General features: G+C 41.1%; 2 protein-coding genes across 5 annotated transcripts in view; one reads left to right on the top strand and one right to left on the bottom strand.

Annotated features, from left to right (window-relative positions):
* Window positions 1–4,021: 4,021 nt before the first annotated feature.
* Window positions 4,022–14,240, bottom strand: GPR65 (G protein-coupled receptor 65). Of its 4 annotated transcripts, none has more exons than XM_072428206.1 (2): window positions 14,139–14,240; window positions 4,022–7,333 (listed from the first exon to the last, which is right to left on the bottom strand). In XM_072428206.1, the coding sequence occupies exon 2, from the start codon at window positions 7,209–7,211 to the stop codon at window positions 6,192–6,194; it is 1,020 nt and encodes a 339-aa protein (XP_072284307.1). In that variant the 5' UTR covers window positions 7,212–7,333; window positions 14,139–14,240; the 3' UTR covers window positions 4,022–6,191. The 4 variants fall into 4 exon arrangements, with proteins under 4 accessions (XP_072284307.1, XP_072284306.1, XP_072284304.1 ...); XM_072428205.1 differs by lacking the exon at window positions 14,139–14,240 and adding an exon at window positions 13,885–14,128; XM_072428203.1 differs by lacking the exon at window positions 14,139–14,240 and adding an exon at window positions 11,153–11,241.
* Window positions 14,241–17,045: 2,805 nt separating this feature from the next.
* Window positions 17,046–17,215, top strand: part of GALC (galactosylceramidase) — a 17,953-nt gene continuing 17,783 nt past the window's right edge. Inside the window, exon 1 of the mRNA XM_072427668.1 lies at window positions 17,046–17,191. Coding sequence (XP_072283769.1) covers window positions 17,060–17,191 — 132 coding nt within the window. The 5' untranslated portion in view covers window positions 17,046–17,059. The remainder of the gene's footprint in view (window positions 17,192–17,215) is intronic.

Here is a 17,215-nt window from a genome sequence, read left to right as displayed (position 1 = left end):
TCAGCCTTCTCACCATTAAATCTGCCCTCCAGCCCTCCTTCATCAAATCTGCCCTCCAGCCCTCCTTCATCAAATCTGCCCTCCAGCCCCCCTTCATCAAATCTGCCCCTCAGCCCTCTCATCATTAAAATCTGCCCTCCAGCCCCCTTTCATCAAACCTGCCCTCCAGCCCTCATTCATCAAATCTGCCCTCCAGACCCCCCTTCATCAAATCTGCCCTCCAGCCCCCCTTCATCAAATCTGCCCCTCAGCCTTCTCATCATTAAATCTGCCCTCCAGCCTTCCCTTCATCAAATGTGCTCTCCAGCCCCCATCATCAAATCTACCCTCCAGTCCCCCTTCATTAATCTGCCCCCAGCCTTCTCATAATTAAATCTGCCCTGGAGCCCCCCTTCATCAAATCTGCCCCCAGCCTTCTCACCATTAAATCTGCCCTCCATCATTAAATCTGCCCTCCATCATCAAATCTGCCCTCCAGCCCCCCTTCATCAAATCTGCCCCCCAGCCTTTCCTTCATTTAATCTGCCCTCCAGTCCCCCTTCATCAAATCTGCCTTCACCCTTCCCTTTGTTCTTCCAACATTTTTTTTCACTGTGGTTAGAGTAGGAAATGGTGAAAACCAACAGTGTTTGATTTCCAACCTTTATTTCTTCTTCTGTAAACACCACAGGAAGTTAAGAAACGAAAAAGCCCATTACAAATATTAAAGGAGAGTTTGCTGCGATATTCACAATACATCCAGAGCTACCCTCTGCAGACCCACAGCCTTGATATCTAATAGCACTTGCTTTTCAGATGGAATAATGCCAACAGTGCTCATTATGGGGGACTTTCTGCTGCATTCAGGGGCCAATGGAGAATGAAGATGGCCTGAAGGCCCCATGAGTAAAGATATCTATAGGGTAAGGGGGAGAGGGTCTAAGGGTCCAATCCTTTGCCAATCAAAAACCCAACCCAATGCAAAGGAATCTCCAAACTTTAGCTATGGAAGACTTCTAGATCAGCACTTGCCAACCTTTCGGAGCTCACGGACCATAAATTCATAAATTTAAATCCTGCCGACCATCAATATGAATTTTATTAAAAAGATAAATCCATTTGTAAACTAATGATCTTCCTAATGGTGCTGACAAGGTCTGTGGCGGCTCTGATTCATTGATCAGCTCACGGTGAAGTATTACTATTGTTACTATTATCATTAGTTGTATTATCTTTGGTATTACTAAAGAAATGCAAAATATTTGTTTGTTTTGTCTCACTCATTATGGGTTTATTTCATTCTAAGACCAAACAAGAAATGATAGTTATCAAAGTCAAACTATTTGATGCCAATAAATATAACAGTTATAGAAAATACACAGCTAAGGTCATACTTACCTAAAATAACGTCTGAGAAATAAACAAATAAAATAAAACAATGGGATGAGAATTGGTATTGGCGGAGCGGGGTGACTGTTGTAACGGTGGAAATAATACTGAAGCGTACGGCTCGGCAGCGGTTCCCTCATACAACTTAATACTACACTGACGTCACGCTGCGCCACCCTTGTTTTTCCATCTCTAGTACAGTTTGTGAATTTAGTGCAATGTAAAGGCGAAAATTGTCTTTCAGAATATAAGAAGTTATTAGAATATTATTTTTGTTTTAATATTATTTAAAACATAAAAATTGCAAATAATTTTCAAATTTTTCTGTGGACCATCAAAACTTTATTGCCGAGCACTGTTCTAAAACAGGGGTGCCCAACAGGTAGATCGCAAAGGCAAAGTGACTGGATTGTGGAGCCCTGCCTTTCAAAATAAACTCTACCATGCATAGGAGTTTTTATGTCCAAGTTTTTATTGTTGACAAATCATTTTGACTTGGTCATTTTAAAAGTAGCTTGCAAGCTAAAAAAGTGTGGGCACCCCTGTTCTAGAGTGTTGAAGGAAGCTGAATATCTCTCCAGGTGTTTAATGCCAGCTGTGTCCCCACTGGGTAGACTTCCTGTCCTATACAACTCTTTTTTAGGCTGCAGAAGAAAAAAAGAATACAGGTAATCCTCGAGTTAAGGACATCCGACTTACAGACGACTCCTAGATACAAACCGAATTTCCTGCTTGTTCCGGTGCAGGGCGGAGGCTTGATGGGGGGGGGGGTAAATGACTAAATGAAGAAATCTTTTGCTGTTTTGCATTATCTTGCAACTCTTTAACGACCGAGACAACTCTGCAGTTATTTTAATGAATAGTGGCACCATAAGGTTTTTCTGTTTTGCTTTGTTTGTGATTAGCTCACAGTGAGGTTTTTTTTACAGTAACTGACACCACGCTGCCTAATATTATGTTGAGACAAACATCTGTCCTAATTGTATTTATTAAAATATTGTACTTGTTCCGACTTACATACAAATTCAATTTAAGAACAAACCTACAGTCCCTCTCTTGCATGTAACCCGGGGACTACCTGTATATAGTTGTGGCTTCTGAATTTCTCATTCTTCTCCAGAAGCTTTTATCAGCTGAATAGTTTTAGTGACAATTAAATCAAAGTTCTGAACAGTTTTGAAAACTGAGTTTTAGGGCCCCTCAATGATTTTTCTTTGGGACCCAGTTACACAAAGTTAAAGCATTCCTCCTCCAGCCCCGAGGCCGCTGTTCTTCAGAAGATCCCAAATGCCTCCCGAGATTCTCTAACACATTAATATGAACAATGGAAAATGACGCATGGTTAGACCACAGGCAAGAATTCATTTATCAGAGATAAGCAGAGGCAACGAATCTCACCCGGGGTCATAAATCAACTCTCGACCGGCCTGTCATTTTTGTAGAAACGAACAAAAGCAGCCAATTATTAAAAGCAGATAAGAGTCAGAAAAATGGTATTTCTAAAATCTGGTTAATATTAGTTTATGGATGATCTGTAACTGAGGCAAGTCTGACCCCTAGTGGTCATTATGCTAACTGCCTCTTCCCTTCCTGACCATCTAAAATCTTATTACTAAACAGTGTTTATATAGCGCCAACATATTATGCAGTGCTGTACAATAAATAAGAATACATATGCACAATAGTCATTTTTGTCAATATTATTTTTGTAATGACCTTTAAAGTACTAACATATTATGGGGAACTGTATATTAAATAGTCGTATTTATATTTCCCTCATTTCTCTCCTTTACAAATATAAAATCATAACAAAAGCAATAGGTATAGTCATGATTTTCCATTGGACATTTTCCTTACAGTGCATGCATATCCATTTTTTTACTTTAGTTTAGAAGGATTGGAGTTTTATGAAGTTTTCCTTTATTTGTTGTTTGTGTCTGCACTTTTTTGTCTTGGTGATCATTATTATTATTATTTTTTTATCATTATTTTTATTAATAATAATAATAAACAGGATTTATATAGCATCAACATATTATGCAGCACTGTACATTAAATAGGGGTTGCATATGACAGACAGATACAAACAATGACAGAGGAGGAGGAGAGGACCCTGCCCCGAAGAGCTTACAATCTAGGAGGTGGGGGAATTAGCACACAATAGGAGCGAAGATAGGATCATTGCTGCTAAGACTGACACTTGTTACCAAAATAGGAATAGAATACTGCTAGTGACCTCCATGCTATGTGAATGTTTCTCCCTGGAGAGTGAGACGCTAATTTTCTGAATCCAAATTTATTTCTATGGAATCTGAATTTCACTCCTAATAAATTTTACATTTTTATGAGCCATGAAAACTCTTGGGTGTTCCTAATTAAATATAAAATAGATTATCCTCATATCAATTCTTGCAAGAATGAGGGTGCCCCTGATCCTTGTAATAGGTGAAGTGGACCTATCACTAAACATCCAATCTTTTTACTCATTCTTTTAAAATTGGGAAAGCCTAAAACTTCAATTTTTCAAAGTATTATGTCTTATTTGCAGATTTCTCCTAATTCGGGTGAAAGTGAATTAACATAGATAGAGCTCAGATATACAGCAGCATGGGGTTGGTGCTGTTGGTAGCCCAGCCATGGGGTAAATGAAAGTGATTGTCACTGGTTACTTTATTATTATTATTATTATCATTGATAAACAGGATTTAAATAGCACCAACATATTAAGCAGCGCTGTACATTAAATAGGGGTTGCAAATGACAGACAGATACAGACAGTGACACAGGAGGAGGAGAGGACCCTGCCCCGAAGAGCTTACAATCTAAGAGGTGGGGGAATTTACACACAATAGGAGGGGAGATATGGAGAGGTGGGAAGTAGTAAACTTCTGTAAAAAGGATATATACCAATATCATAGGAAATAACGATGATCTGTGACATTTTTTGATGTCATTAAAAATGTAACTGGGATTCTTTTTTATTCGTGTGCAAAACAAAAACCAAAACATTTGTTTCTGGACACTTTAGCAATAAACAAAAGGCACTTTGTATTATTTAAATTTTATTTTTAAGTACCATTAAAAAAATGACAGAAAATATTTTATTAATTAATTACCATTAAAAAAAAATTATAGCGGCCACTCAAAAGACTTCAATAGATAAATAAAACAAATTACCCGGATGCTTTATAAAATCAACATTTTAGCAAACCACAGTCCATCTTAATAGCACCAAAACATTAGATTAATTAAGAATCATTCTTCTATAGAAGCCCTTCAAGTGACTTATATGTTATGAGCTAGGGTGCCAGTAGGGGGAGTGTTTTTATCTGGGGTGCCAGTGGGGGGAGTGTTTTGATCTGGGGTGGTTGTGGTGGCAGTGTATGTACTTGGATGCCTGTGGTGGCCATTTGGGGGCAGTGTTATAATCTGGGGCAGCGGTCACCAAACGGTGGTCCATTGCTCTGGCCGATGCGCCCAAAGCGGTGTCAGGGGAAGTACCCTGCTGGGAGGGCAAACTGGCCAGAGCCACAGACCATGCCCCCTGTACAGATTACAGGCTCCGGGTGGTGGGCAGGTGGCGTCTCTGGTCCAGAGCCGGTAAATTTAGTGGTCTGTGGTTCCGAAAAGGTTGGCGACCACTTTACTGGGGTGCCCGCGAAAGCAGTGTTATGTTCTAGTGCAGCTGTTGCCAACCGGTGGTCCACGAGAAAATTTTGGGGGTCCGCGGCTCTGGTTGGGGCACCCCCGAGCAGGTTCAGGAGAAGGACCTGGGGCTGGGGGGACGCTTCGGTCAGAGCTGTAGATCATGTCTCCTTAAGAGTTCCTAGACTCAGAAGGTTGGTGGGCTGTATTCCTGTACACAACCCGATCACTCTCCCATGGCAGGTTCTGCCATCATCACTTCACTATGGAGGTTTCTCCCCCTTTAAGTGACATCCAGCTCCCCGCGCATGCGCAGTCAGGAGCCGGTAATTTTAGTGGTCCACCGGACCGAAAAGGTTGGTGACCACTGATCCAGTGTGCCTGCGGGAGCAGTTTTATGATCTGGGGTGCCTATGAGGCATTGTTATGATCTGGAGTGCCTATAGGGGTAGTGTTAGGATATGGGGTGCCTACGGGGCAGTGTTACAAGCTTGGTTGCCTGCGGGAGCAGTTTTAAAATCTGGGCTGCCTATGGGGCATTGTTATGATCTGGAGTGCCTGTGTTTGTTATATTCTCAGGTACCTACGGGGGCAGTTTTATAATCTGGGGTGCATATGGGGGAGTGTTTTGATCTGGGGTGCCTATAAGGGTAGAAATAGGATATGGGGTGCCTATGGGGTAGTGTTATAATCTTGGGTGCCTGTTGGGGCAATTTTATGATCTGGGGTGCCTATGGGGCATTGTTATGATCTGGGTTCCTCTGAGTCTCATGTGTATGACCTGGGATACAGGTAGGGGGCAGTGTTTTGATCTGGGGTTGCTTCTGTTGCTCTGATCTAGTTTCAGCATCATTATGTACCCAAATATTGAGCTCAGCTAACTCCCTGAATATATGGAATGACCAGGATTTTCCACCAATTGATTTTTTTTTATCCCCAGTGGCCAGAATATCCCAAGATGACAATGCCAGGATTAATCTGGCTCTAACGGTGAAAGATTTGTTCAGGGATCATGGGACATCATGGATCAGCCACCACAGAGCCCAGACCTGATCCCCATTGAGAATCCTTGGGATGAGCTGGAGAAGACTTTACACATCTCCAACTCTTCAGTCATCAATACAAAGATCTTAGAGAGTGACACTTGGTGACTCCTTTGGCCAGGCTGTATATATATATTAGATAGTTCCCAAGTCCTGTATATGTTTGACCTTCACATGGCTCGGTGAGATTGCCGACATTTGGTATTCTGTACTGGCCGGAGATTCCACCTGTGTATGGAAGCAGTGCAGCACGGCCTTTGCATCGGCCCTTCCAATCTCACTGACGAAGCAGTAAAGCAACGGGTCGGCAAGACAATTGAGACTGGATATGGCCATGGTGACTTTGTACAAAATAAATATCTTCCCTACAAAGGAGCAGTTACCGGGCTCTTTAATACTTCGTATGAGCAGAACTATATGGTAAGGTGTGAAAGTCAGCACAAAAGTCACAACTATAGTGAGCAGTAATTGTTTAATTTTGCGTTTGTCTTTGTCTGCCGTGGCTTGGTTTAGGTTCACCGCAACAAAAATCCTATAGTAGCAGCCCACCATGATCAACAGCGGCAGAAAATGCCCAATGCAGACATTAAAAATACTAAAAGTGGCTTTCCATTGTTCCATGGGGAATATGTCATAACACAAGAGGTCCATTGTGTTATTCTGAGTCTCATCATTAACCAGGATGATGATATTTGAAGCGCACTGTATGGTCCACACCAAGAAACTAACCAGCGCCGCCACTTTCCTCGTCCGCAAGTGGCGGTATTTTAAAGGATAGACCACGGCTAGGTAGCGGTCCAGGGAAATGCAAGTCAGGAATCCGGCGCTGCTGTACAGATTGGTGTGCATGGAGAACGCACTCAACCTGCAGACCCATTCTGCAAAACGCCAATTGTCGTGATTGAGGCTAAAATCAACCCACATGGGTAAAGTCAGTGCATAGAGGAGGTCAGCAAAGGACAAATTCAGCAAATAGATTCCTAATTCATTTTTCTTTTTCACTTGTAGGTAGGAGACGTAGAGTGAGATCAGATTGATGGGAACGCTGATGATGATCACGATGATATAAATGGCTGGGAATAAAAACTTATCGAAGTCATGATACGTGAGACAAACGTTGTTGGTTTGGTTGTGCTCGGATACTCCCGGGAGCATTATAACAATACAACGATCTCAATGGTCTTTCCTTTCAATATTCACATTACTTCGCGGGTGGCGGTTTATCCACAATCTATTTAGCATTCCTGTTTTTCCATCGAGACGGTTTTAAGACAACTCTAGATAATAAAATAAAAAAACAGCAGTCAAACAATGAAATAACGCTGTTGTTTTATATCAAATTATTAAAAGTAAAAAAAAAAGACAAAAAACAAACTTGTCATCATTTTTTCACGCTTTCTGGGTTTGCAAATAATTAAAAAAAGGCAATTATGCGGCATGATTACAGAGCATTCGTCTCTATTTCTAGACATGACTAAGTTTGGTTTTGTGCTCTGCAGCTGCACGAAGAACGATAACTATAATTTGAGTCAGCGCATGGATTATTTTACCCTGATTGCTCAAAACTGTCATTAGCAAATTTTTAACTAAAGCAAAACAAAACCCTTAGAACGGGAGATTTCCTCCGCCATCTGCATTGGTAAATGGCCTCAATTTGTTAAGAAGGCAGCGCGGGGCAATGCAAGCAAAGAGAACCTGTCAGATTTATAGAATAGATAAAACAGCAGATCTTGTGATGTTAGCAGTGTTATACTCACCTCTCCGATAACTTCTTCCTCCCCTTTACCTGTTTTCAGCACCTGACAATTCCAGAAGTGTCAGGTGCTTGTGTCTCCCGGCATGCAATGTGGCTCCTTTTCCCTGGCACCAGATCACTGCCGAGTCCTGTAGGGGCCACACAAAGGTGTCACGGCCCATGGCAGGGGACACAGGTAAAAGGTAATAAAACTAAAATAAAACCTTCTATATTAAAGACAGCTGGTGCTTTGATTTGCTTAGGAACCTCATCTAAACGCTAATGGAATAACATTTTAATGTACAGCGCTGCGTAATATGTTGGTGCTATTTAAATCCTGTTTATTATTATTATTATTATTAATAATAATAATAATAATAATATTAATAATAATAATAATAATAATAATAATAAAAATAATTCAGTTTGCTCTGTACACAGTATACCATAAAATCCATGTTTGACCTTTTCCTTATTTGCTTCTTTGCTTTAAATACTTATTGTATTTATTTATTTAGTTTTATTTAAAATAAAATATTGATTCACTTTGTATTTCATCCTTTGTTACATCTCAGTGCTGCTGATCTCCAGCACATCGGTCCTGATTTATTAAAGGTCTCCAAGGCTGGAGAGGATACACTTACATCAGTGAAGCTGGGTGATCCAACAATCCTGGAATGGGTTTCTTTAAAGGTATTTGCTATTTGCTACCAAATGTTTTGAATCCTGGGCTAGATCAATTCCAGGTTTGCTGGATCACCCAGCTTCACTGATGAAAGTGTATCCTCTCCGGCTTGGAGAGATTTAATAAATCAGGCTATATACACACGTGCAATTATTCTCATCTGATAATCGGTTTAGGGCTGATATTGAATCAGAATGAGTGCAACGCTCGTCAACGCTCGTCAGCCATCACCTGAACGACCGTCCTGGCAAATCCATGGACAATGGACCACGAACGATCGTAATGGAAGTGAAGGGAGAGAGAGCACAGCGGGGTGCCGATCCGTTGTTCTCTCCCTCCCCTCTGCGTAGAACAGAACGGTGCTGTATGTATAGAGCTCGTTCATGCATCGTGCAGTGGTTAGCCGTGAAAGATCCTTTCCAACGATAATTATTGCACGTGTGTACATAGCCTACATAGCCATATTCCTGTTGGTGACAACAGCGGACCACACCTGTGCAATGTGCGTTGAAATGGCCACTAGAAGCCCATGTGACCGAATGGCAACACAAGTGCAAAATTGGGCAGCAGTGTTGTCACACTATTCCAGGAAGTGCCTGAACAAGAACCTTCATGGCAGGATTATCAGATAATACTGAAATAGAAGTTCCAGGTTTAATACTATAAAATATGACATTTTTAATGGCATTGATCCACACCTTATAAATTATACAGCCATTGGTGGCACACATGTGAACTGGAAATGCTGCAGAAATGAGATGTAACAATTTTAATTCTAAAAAATGCCAATTGCTTATGATACACATGTGATTGAATGAATTTCTAGCCATTTAATTTGGGTTTATGTACTATTATCAAATACCAGCTCAGTCTGCCTATGCCCCCTATAATCCTCTGCACAGCTGCATTTACTCCGGGGTATGGATGGACACAGCTCACAGCCAATCAGCCTTTACTGTTTGGCACAGCACTGCGAATCCTATAAAAGAAACTTGCTGATTGTGGGAGAGAACACAGATATGGGGCCTGATTTAAAAAAGCTCTTGAAGGCTGGAGAGGATACACTTTCATCAGTAAACCTGGGTGATTCAGCAAACCTGGAATGGATCTGGTCCACGATTGACAATATTTGCTATCAAATAGCAAGTTACCTTTAATAAATCCTTTGCAGGTTTGCTGGATCACCTAGGTTCTCTAATGAAAGTGTATCCTCCCCAGCCTTGGAGAGCTTTAATAAATCAGGCCCATAGTGTCAACAGCAAGCCGCTGCTCTGTCACCATCCAATCACAGCTTTGAGCGAGCTGTATTAATTGTAGGATGTTTGCTATGATATCTGGATTAGTAATAGGAAAAAACAAAAATATTAAATATTTTCAGGTATTACCATTCACTCCTATAGATCCGCAGTTTATATAAATATTTATTATATAACATTATTGTAGCAATATAAAATCTGTTACATCACCCATACGGAAAATCCCCTTTTTTTGGTTCTGCATTTTGCATTTTACGTGTCGCAGAGATAAGATCAGGGATGGCAATTCAAACAAATGAACACAAACAGAAAGCAGAAAAGTGAAAACAATCAAAATTCCAAATTGTGCAGCAACTGCAAACATTGCGTCCAGGCGTGGGATGCCGTCCCATACAGCTGCCCTGCGCCTGGGGCCGTTGTGGTTTAATTGAATGGTTTGTATTTTAAACATTTTATGCCCAATAGCTCTGAAAACAATCAGAGAAACGTCACCAAGTTTACTTGTGTGGCCAGCAAGGAATGCAGAACATGAGATTCCTTGTAAAATATCAGCAGATAAAAGGAAATAAAAACTAAACCTGAATCTGAATAATAGTTGAACCGGGGCTGTATATAGATATCTTGAGATGCAATCACAGCTCTGCTGAAAGAAGACTTGCACATGTTTTTTAAGCACTTTCTTCTATAGGGTGACAACTCTCCGTTTCATATTTTGATTTGTTCCTGTGTTGTCACCCATTGGGATGGCTGTTTAAAAACTCATTACTCAGTCATAGCCTATAGTTACCACCATCAGGAAACCCTGCAATATGTCATGCAGCCATCAGAAATTTCTGGGCCCCTTAATTTGTACACTTTAAGGCCCCCCCCAGCATTGCTGTTTTGATCAGGGCTCAGTACGGAAGTATTGATGGCACCCTAGGCTGGAGTGCATATAGACAAGCAGTGACTGAAAAGATTGTGCAGGGTATCAGCACTAAAATGTAACAAACAATAAAAAATGAAAACAATTTAAACAGTTTAAACAAAATACCAAATAATTATGATACACAGCCCAGAGAGGAACCAATGTCATTCATTTTGGGTTGCCCAGTCCTTTCATGTATTTAAAGCACAGATGGAAATGTAGCTGCACCGTACAAAGCTGTCTGAATATTTCCTAGGTTTATTTTAAGGAAAATCAATAAATGAGAATAAAGTACCTGATATATTCTCTGCAGGAATTGAGTTTTTAAGGTTTTTCCGTTTTGCGTTTCCTGGTTCAGTGTTATTATCAATACAATATATATAACAGAGTTGTCCTTTATTCACCCACCACCTACGCACACACACTCACACTTTGTTCTGTAATACCACAAGCCATGATAAGCTTCCAGATAAATTCAGATGAAAATGATCTATAAACCTGGACAATACTTACAGATGGCCCTGCGCTTCATGACACCCGGACAACTTCTGTGTTTCACTTCTCATAATCTCACAATTCAAAGTGAATTACACACAGGAAGTCACACAAGTAGGCAAGGGGAACTGGCCAACAGCAAATATCCAAAACCACAGCCGTCAAACCCCTTCCAACATCTTCTTTCAAGTGAAAAGGAAACGTTTTGATAACAACAAATGGAGACGTCACCAGCCAGGGATGAATATAAATGACCCCCACTTTGTAAGCATTGGGGTTATTCAAATAAAGTAAAAGTATCAAGAACAAAGCTTGGAACTAGAATAGAGACCGGTTCATGTGTCAGGAGTATATTCACTCCTTCTAGCTTCTATTTCTTTTTCCAATCAAGCTTCTATTTCTATTCTTTCTATTCTAACTTCTAGTCCTTGGTCTTCCACCAAAACAAATTACAAAGAATGAATGCTAACAACTTTTTTGGATCCTCCAAAGCAGCTGGAGAACCCTCTTTTCTTGCGTTGAATGTTTCCAGTTTATGGAAGAAAAGACCATATGAAATTAGGTCAAATGTTGAGGAGACCATATGAGATGGGACCATATGAAGAGAAAATCATATGGAATTAGGCCATATGTTGAGGAGACCATATGAGATGAGGGTATATGTCAAGGAGACCATAAGAGATGGGATCATATGTTGAGGAGACCATATTAGATGGGATCATATGTTGAGGGGGCCATATGAGATGGGACCATATGTTGAGGAGACCATAGGTGATGGGATCATATGTTGAGGGAACCATATAAGATGGGATCATATGTTGAGGAGACCATATGAGATGAGACATATGTTGAGGGAACCATAGGAGATGGGATCATATGTTGAGGGAACCATAGGAGATGGGATCATATGTTGAGGAGACCATAAGGAATGGGCTCAGATGTTGAGGAGACCATATGAGATGGGATCATATGTTGAGGAGACCATAAGGAATGGGCTCAGATGTTGAGGAGACCATATGAGATGGGATCATATGTTGAGGAGACCATAAGAGAATAGGCCATAGTTTGAGGGGACCATATGAGATGGGACCATATGAAGAGAAGATGACATGAGATGAGGTCATGCGCTGAGGAGACCATAAGATATGAGGTCATATGTTGAGGAAACCATATGAGATGATACTAAATGAGGAGAAGACCCTATGTGATAAGGCCATTTGTTCAGGATACTATATGAGATGGGACTATATGACGAGAAAACCCTGTGCTCCACATTCTTAACATTTCCTGACTGTATTTGATGGGACCATATGAAGAGAAGACCATATAAGATAAAGCCATATGTTGGGGTGACCATATGGGTTTAGACCAAATGAAGACAAGACCATATGAGCTTAGGTCATATATTGGCGAGACAATATGAGATGGGACCATAGGAAGAAAAAATCATATGAGATTAGGCCATATGTTGAGAAGACCATATGAGATGGGACCAAATGGAGAGAAGACCATATGAGATTAGGTCATATGTCAAGGAGACCATATGAGATGGGACCAAATGGGGAGAAGACCATAGGAGATTGGATCATATGTTGAGGAGACCATAGGAGATGGGATCATATACTGAGAAGACCATAGGAGATGGCATCATATACTGAGAAGTCCATATGAAATGGGATCATATGTTGAGGAGACCATATGAGATGAGGTCATATGTTGAGGAGACCATATGAGATGGGATCATAAATTGAGAAGAGCATATGAGATGGGATCATATGTCAAGGAGACCATAGGAGATTGGATCATATGTTGAGGAGACCAAAGAAGATGGGATCATAGTTTGAGGAGACCATATGAGATGGGACCATATGAAGAAAAGACAACATGAGATAAGGTTATGCGCTGAGGAGACCATAAGGTATAAGGTCATATGTTGAGGAAACCATTTGAGATGATACTAAATGAGGAGAGAACCCTATGTGATGAGGCCATTTGTTCAGGAGAACATATGAGAGAAGACCACATAAAGAGAAGACCATATGAGATGAGACCATATGAAATAGGACTATATGAAGAGAAGACCCTGAGCTCCACAATCTTAACATTTTCTGACCACCAGAACTTTTCACGTAACAGCTGGATGGTAAATACAAAACCCTGGTGCCCCCTCATGATCCCGTTAAAACTTTTGCAGATATTTCATTTTCCTAAAAATAAAGAGTTTGTTATTTACCAGCCTATTAAAAACAGTGGAAAAGAAGTTAAATATGAAATTCTTTGGGGCCCCTTTGGACCTACAGTATGTGATTCAGTAATGTGAAATAATTCATGATCGCAGTGCCAATTATTGCAACTACAAAAGCAGTATCTGCATGGCAATGTACCACAATGTAAACTTTTACAAAAAAGTTAAATTGTGTTGTCTGTTGCCAGCTGTCCATGCATTTTGCAATGCACACTAACATGCAGTAAAATTTTACAAAGATCTGAAACAAATATGATTCTTTTTCCAGGTGCTCTGTATAAGGTAGGTCATTAAAGAAAAGGTAAAAATTGGTAAAATTTACACAAAAACCCGATATATGTGGAAATACAGCGGTGCCATCAGCAGACTACACGGTCACATTATACATTTTCAGAGTCCAGCATACAATTCCCTTTTAACACAACCAACACAAAACAAAATTTCTCTAGAATTTTTTGTTCAAGATGCCAAAAACCAAAGAGAAATGTCAAAAATTTTCACTTACCCCTTGCTGCATCCCAGGTGTTTCAGAGTGAATTTCGTCTGTAGATGAGGTTTGGAAGATTATTACTGATTATAAAGTTTTTCTCTTCTTATGGGCCACTTTTGTGACTTGTTGTGACAGCTCAGAATCCCATCAATCATCTAAAATTTACAGTCAACGAAATCTCAACCTCGAAGCTAACGGACGCTCGGCCCAACCTTAACCACAAGCTAACCATACGCAGAGCCTAAACCTTAACCCTGCAGATTCCTCACCTTGCAGGCAGCACTGGGGCCCTCAGATATCATTGTACCTGAGTCAGATGTCATCACAATCTCATTTTGTGTAGATGGAAAAGAAAGTTTTGTAACTCCGGCATTTACTGCGTGAGATGTCACAACCAATAAGTGTGAAGCTGAGCCAAGGAGGGGATTAGTGACACACACATGCTGTGCATGGATTGCAGGGTGTTTGCAGAAAGGATTATTATAGCTTTGGGGTTGATAGGTAAACATTTTGGCATTTGATCCTTTTTAAAGTGCACCTGTACCCAGACTGTGAATATCAATATATTGCTGGGGCTGCGTGTAAAAAAAGAATTACATTGTTGAAAATACAAGAATATTGTTACATTATACAGTGCACAATGCAAACATAATGTAATATATTAAATCTTCAACAAGTCATTTTTTTTAAAAAAAGCTTTCAATTCTGTTGAAAAATATATATTATACAATATATTGTGTAAGAGTGTCAGGGTGAAATATTTGATAAAAAAGTACATAAAATATACATTGTGGGCTTTATTTATAAAACATTCCCTGGTGGGAATCTTCCAGGTCCATGGGTTTCAATGGCAGTAATTGATTCCCCCCAGGGAATGTCAGAATGAAATGCCCTGTGTGAATTCTGCCTGTGATCAGATATTGGAATTTGATCAATACTTTGATACGGCTAGGATTCATTTATCAATTCTTTACATACACAGAGCTCCAAACATTCCGAACTTCTAGGGATCTTCACTTCTATAATTCTAAAGCTTTGGTTCTTTTTTGGCCCTGGAGTGATTTTTGCTTTGTTAATTTCATTGTTTTATTATTAATGTTTCTTTTTATTTTGTTTTGTTTTTTATTTTTTTAAGATGAGATTGTCATGTAAAATGTTTCCAGTTATCCAGTGTCAGATCTCAGGGCGCTCAGGTCTGCAATATTCTCCATGTCATTCCTCAATTATCCAATTATCCTGGCTGGGATTATAGCTGGAAAATGTCCGAATAATATGAAGGAGGATGAGGAATGTGGCCGGAATTTGTCCTTGGGAGGTGAGCACATAAATCCATCTATAGGAGTCATATAGGACAAGAGAAGAAAAGGAGGGGGAAAGAAGAGAAAGACGGAGAGAAGGAACAGAGAGGATGAGGATGGGTGAGGATGGAGAGAGAGAGAGAGAGAGAGAGAAAGGGAGAGAGGGAAGGAGAGAGAGAGAGAGCGAGAGGAGTAAGAGAGAGGAGAAAGAGAGATTGAAAGAGAGAGAGAGGGAGAGAGAGAATAAGAGAGAGAGAGAGCTAGAGGGAAAGAAAGGCATAAAAAGGAGATGTGGAGAGATAGGCACATGGATGCAGCAAGAAGGAGAGATAAATAAAGAGAAGGGAGAAAAAGGAAAGGGGTGGAGGGGAGAGACAGATATAAGGAGAGAGAGATGTGGACATATACAGAGAGAGTGTGTAGGGTGAGAAGGGAAGGGGTGTATGGGGTGTAAAAGAGAGAGCATGGAGAGGAGAGAGAGACACACACAGAAAGAGAGAAAAAAATAAAAAAAAGGTTAGAGCGGTAGGATGGACCAATGAAATAAAGAGGAGAGGGGTAGACGGGAGGGGATCGGAGAGACCGGAGCGGTCATAGTCGTACTATTACCCATCAGATATTGCTGCCCACTCCATTGATCCATTTTGAACCCCGATAACTCTGAAGTGTAGGGATCTAAAATTCAAATGGTCCACAGGGGTCTCGGTGGAGGTTTTTGCACCCCAGACTCCCCAGCCCTTTATGGTTCTGAGATACAAAGTCACTGAGTCAAAAATATAAACAGGAATGGGGTTCTCTCTAGGTAATCCTATCCACAGACCCTGGGCCACTAGGACCACCTAAACTTGGCATGCAGGACCGGCACCCCCAGGGTCACTTTGATGTCATCCAGTTGGGTTCTCTGGGTTCTGAACTCTGGAGGTATACGAGGTCCTGTTGCACAGTTGTATGTTGTTACTCCCCGATATCTACAGAACAATGGGCTGTGGGAACCTGAAACTTTTCCAGTATGGAGGAACCTCTATGCCTACCAGCACCGGACTTCAGCCCCTGGCTCCATGGAGATATGGGAGTACCAGGGTGAAAACTGTAAAAAGTGGGCAGAGACAGGGTGAACCATTCACTTGAGGAGTTCTACCTTGGGGCCCTAAATTAGGCTCATTATCTGAGGGCCCTGTTGGCCACTTCCATAGCTCGGGGCATTTGGCTGGGGTTTTGAGTTTTAGGGCCCCAATCATGTATTACCTTAATGCTATAGGGTCTCTATATCTAGGCCCGAGACTTTAGGGGTCACAATTTTGGCATGGAGGCCAATGACACCCATGGGGAGGTTTAATTCAAGGGGCGGCACCAGGGTTCCTAAGATAGGACCCCCCCAAGCAAAAGGAACACCCCATTACTTGTCATTTATGAATTTGTGACCTTGGAACCCCATGGTGCTACGGGGCAACCTGTAAACCCTGAAAATGTCATGACCCTACAACCCCCATACTAAAGATATCGAATTGGTGAGAGGAACCCGGCTAGTTGCAGCCTTTTTATATCAATAGAACAGGGATGATAATTACAGAAATATCAACAGGAAATGTGAAAAAGTCACCCTTATAGGGGCAAAGCACCAATCTATGTATTAAAGAAGGGGTTCTGAGGAGCCAACGCTCACCTTGGGGGCCCCTATGGTGCTGTCCCCTGTGGGAGATCTGAATATAATTTGGTTTATAAAGCCAATTGTTGAATAAACAATTAACAATAACAATTCATTGATCAAAACATTATTTTGCATTCTTCAGTATCAAAACTACAATTCCCATAATTCCCTAAAGTGTCACATGACTGTGCAGGCGGGGCTCAGGTCAGATGACGGCCGGGCTGGGCGGGTCACATGACTTGGAATGGCAGCTCTACCGGTGTTTTCTGTCTCCGTTCTCCTGCTTGGTGTTTGTCGGGTCACCGGATACACCCTGACCGACCAGGGGGGGCTGGGTCGGGAGTTCGACGGGATTGGTGCAGTGAGCGGGGGAGGGGTAAGTGAAAGGGGAGATCTGCAG

Source organism: Pyxicephalus adspersus, chromosome 12 (genome assembly GCF_032062135.1).
Source record: "Pyxicephalus adspersus chromosome 12, UCB_Pads_2.0, whole genome shotgun sequence".
In the NCBI taxonomy this organism is placed as follows: domain Eukaryota; kingdom Metazoa; phylum Chordata; class Amphibia; order Anura; family Pyxicephalidae; genus Pyxicephalus; species Pyxicephalus adspersus.
Note: the sequence above shows the minus strand (reverse complement) of the source record. Positions and strands in the feature narration are given on the sequence as shown.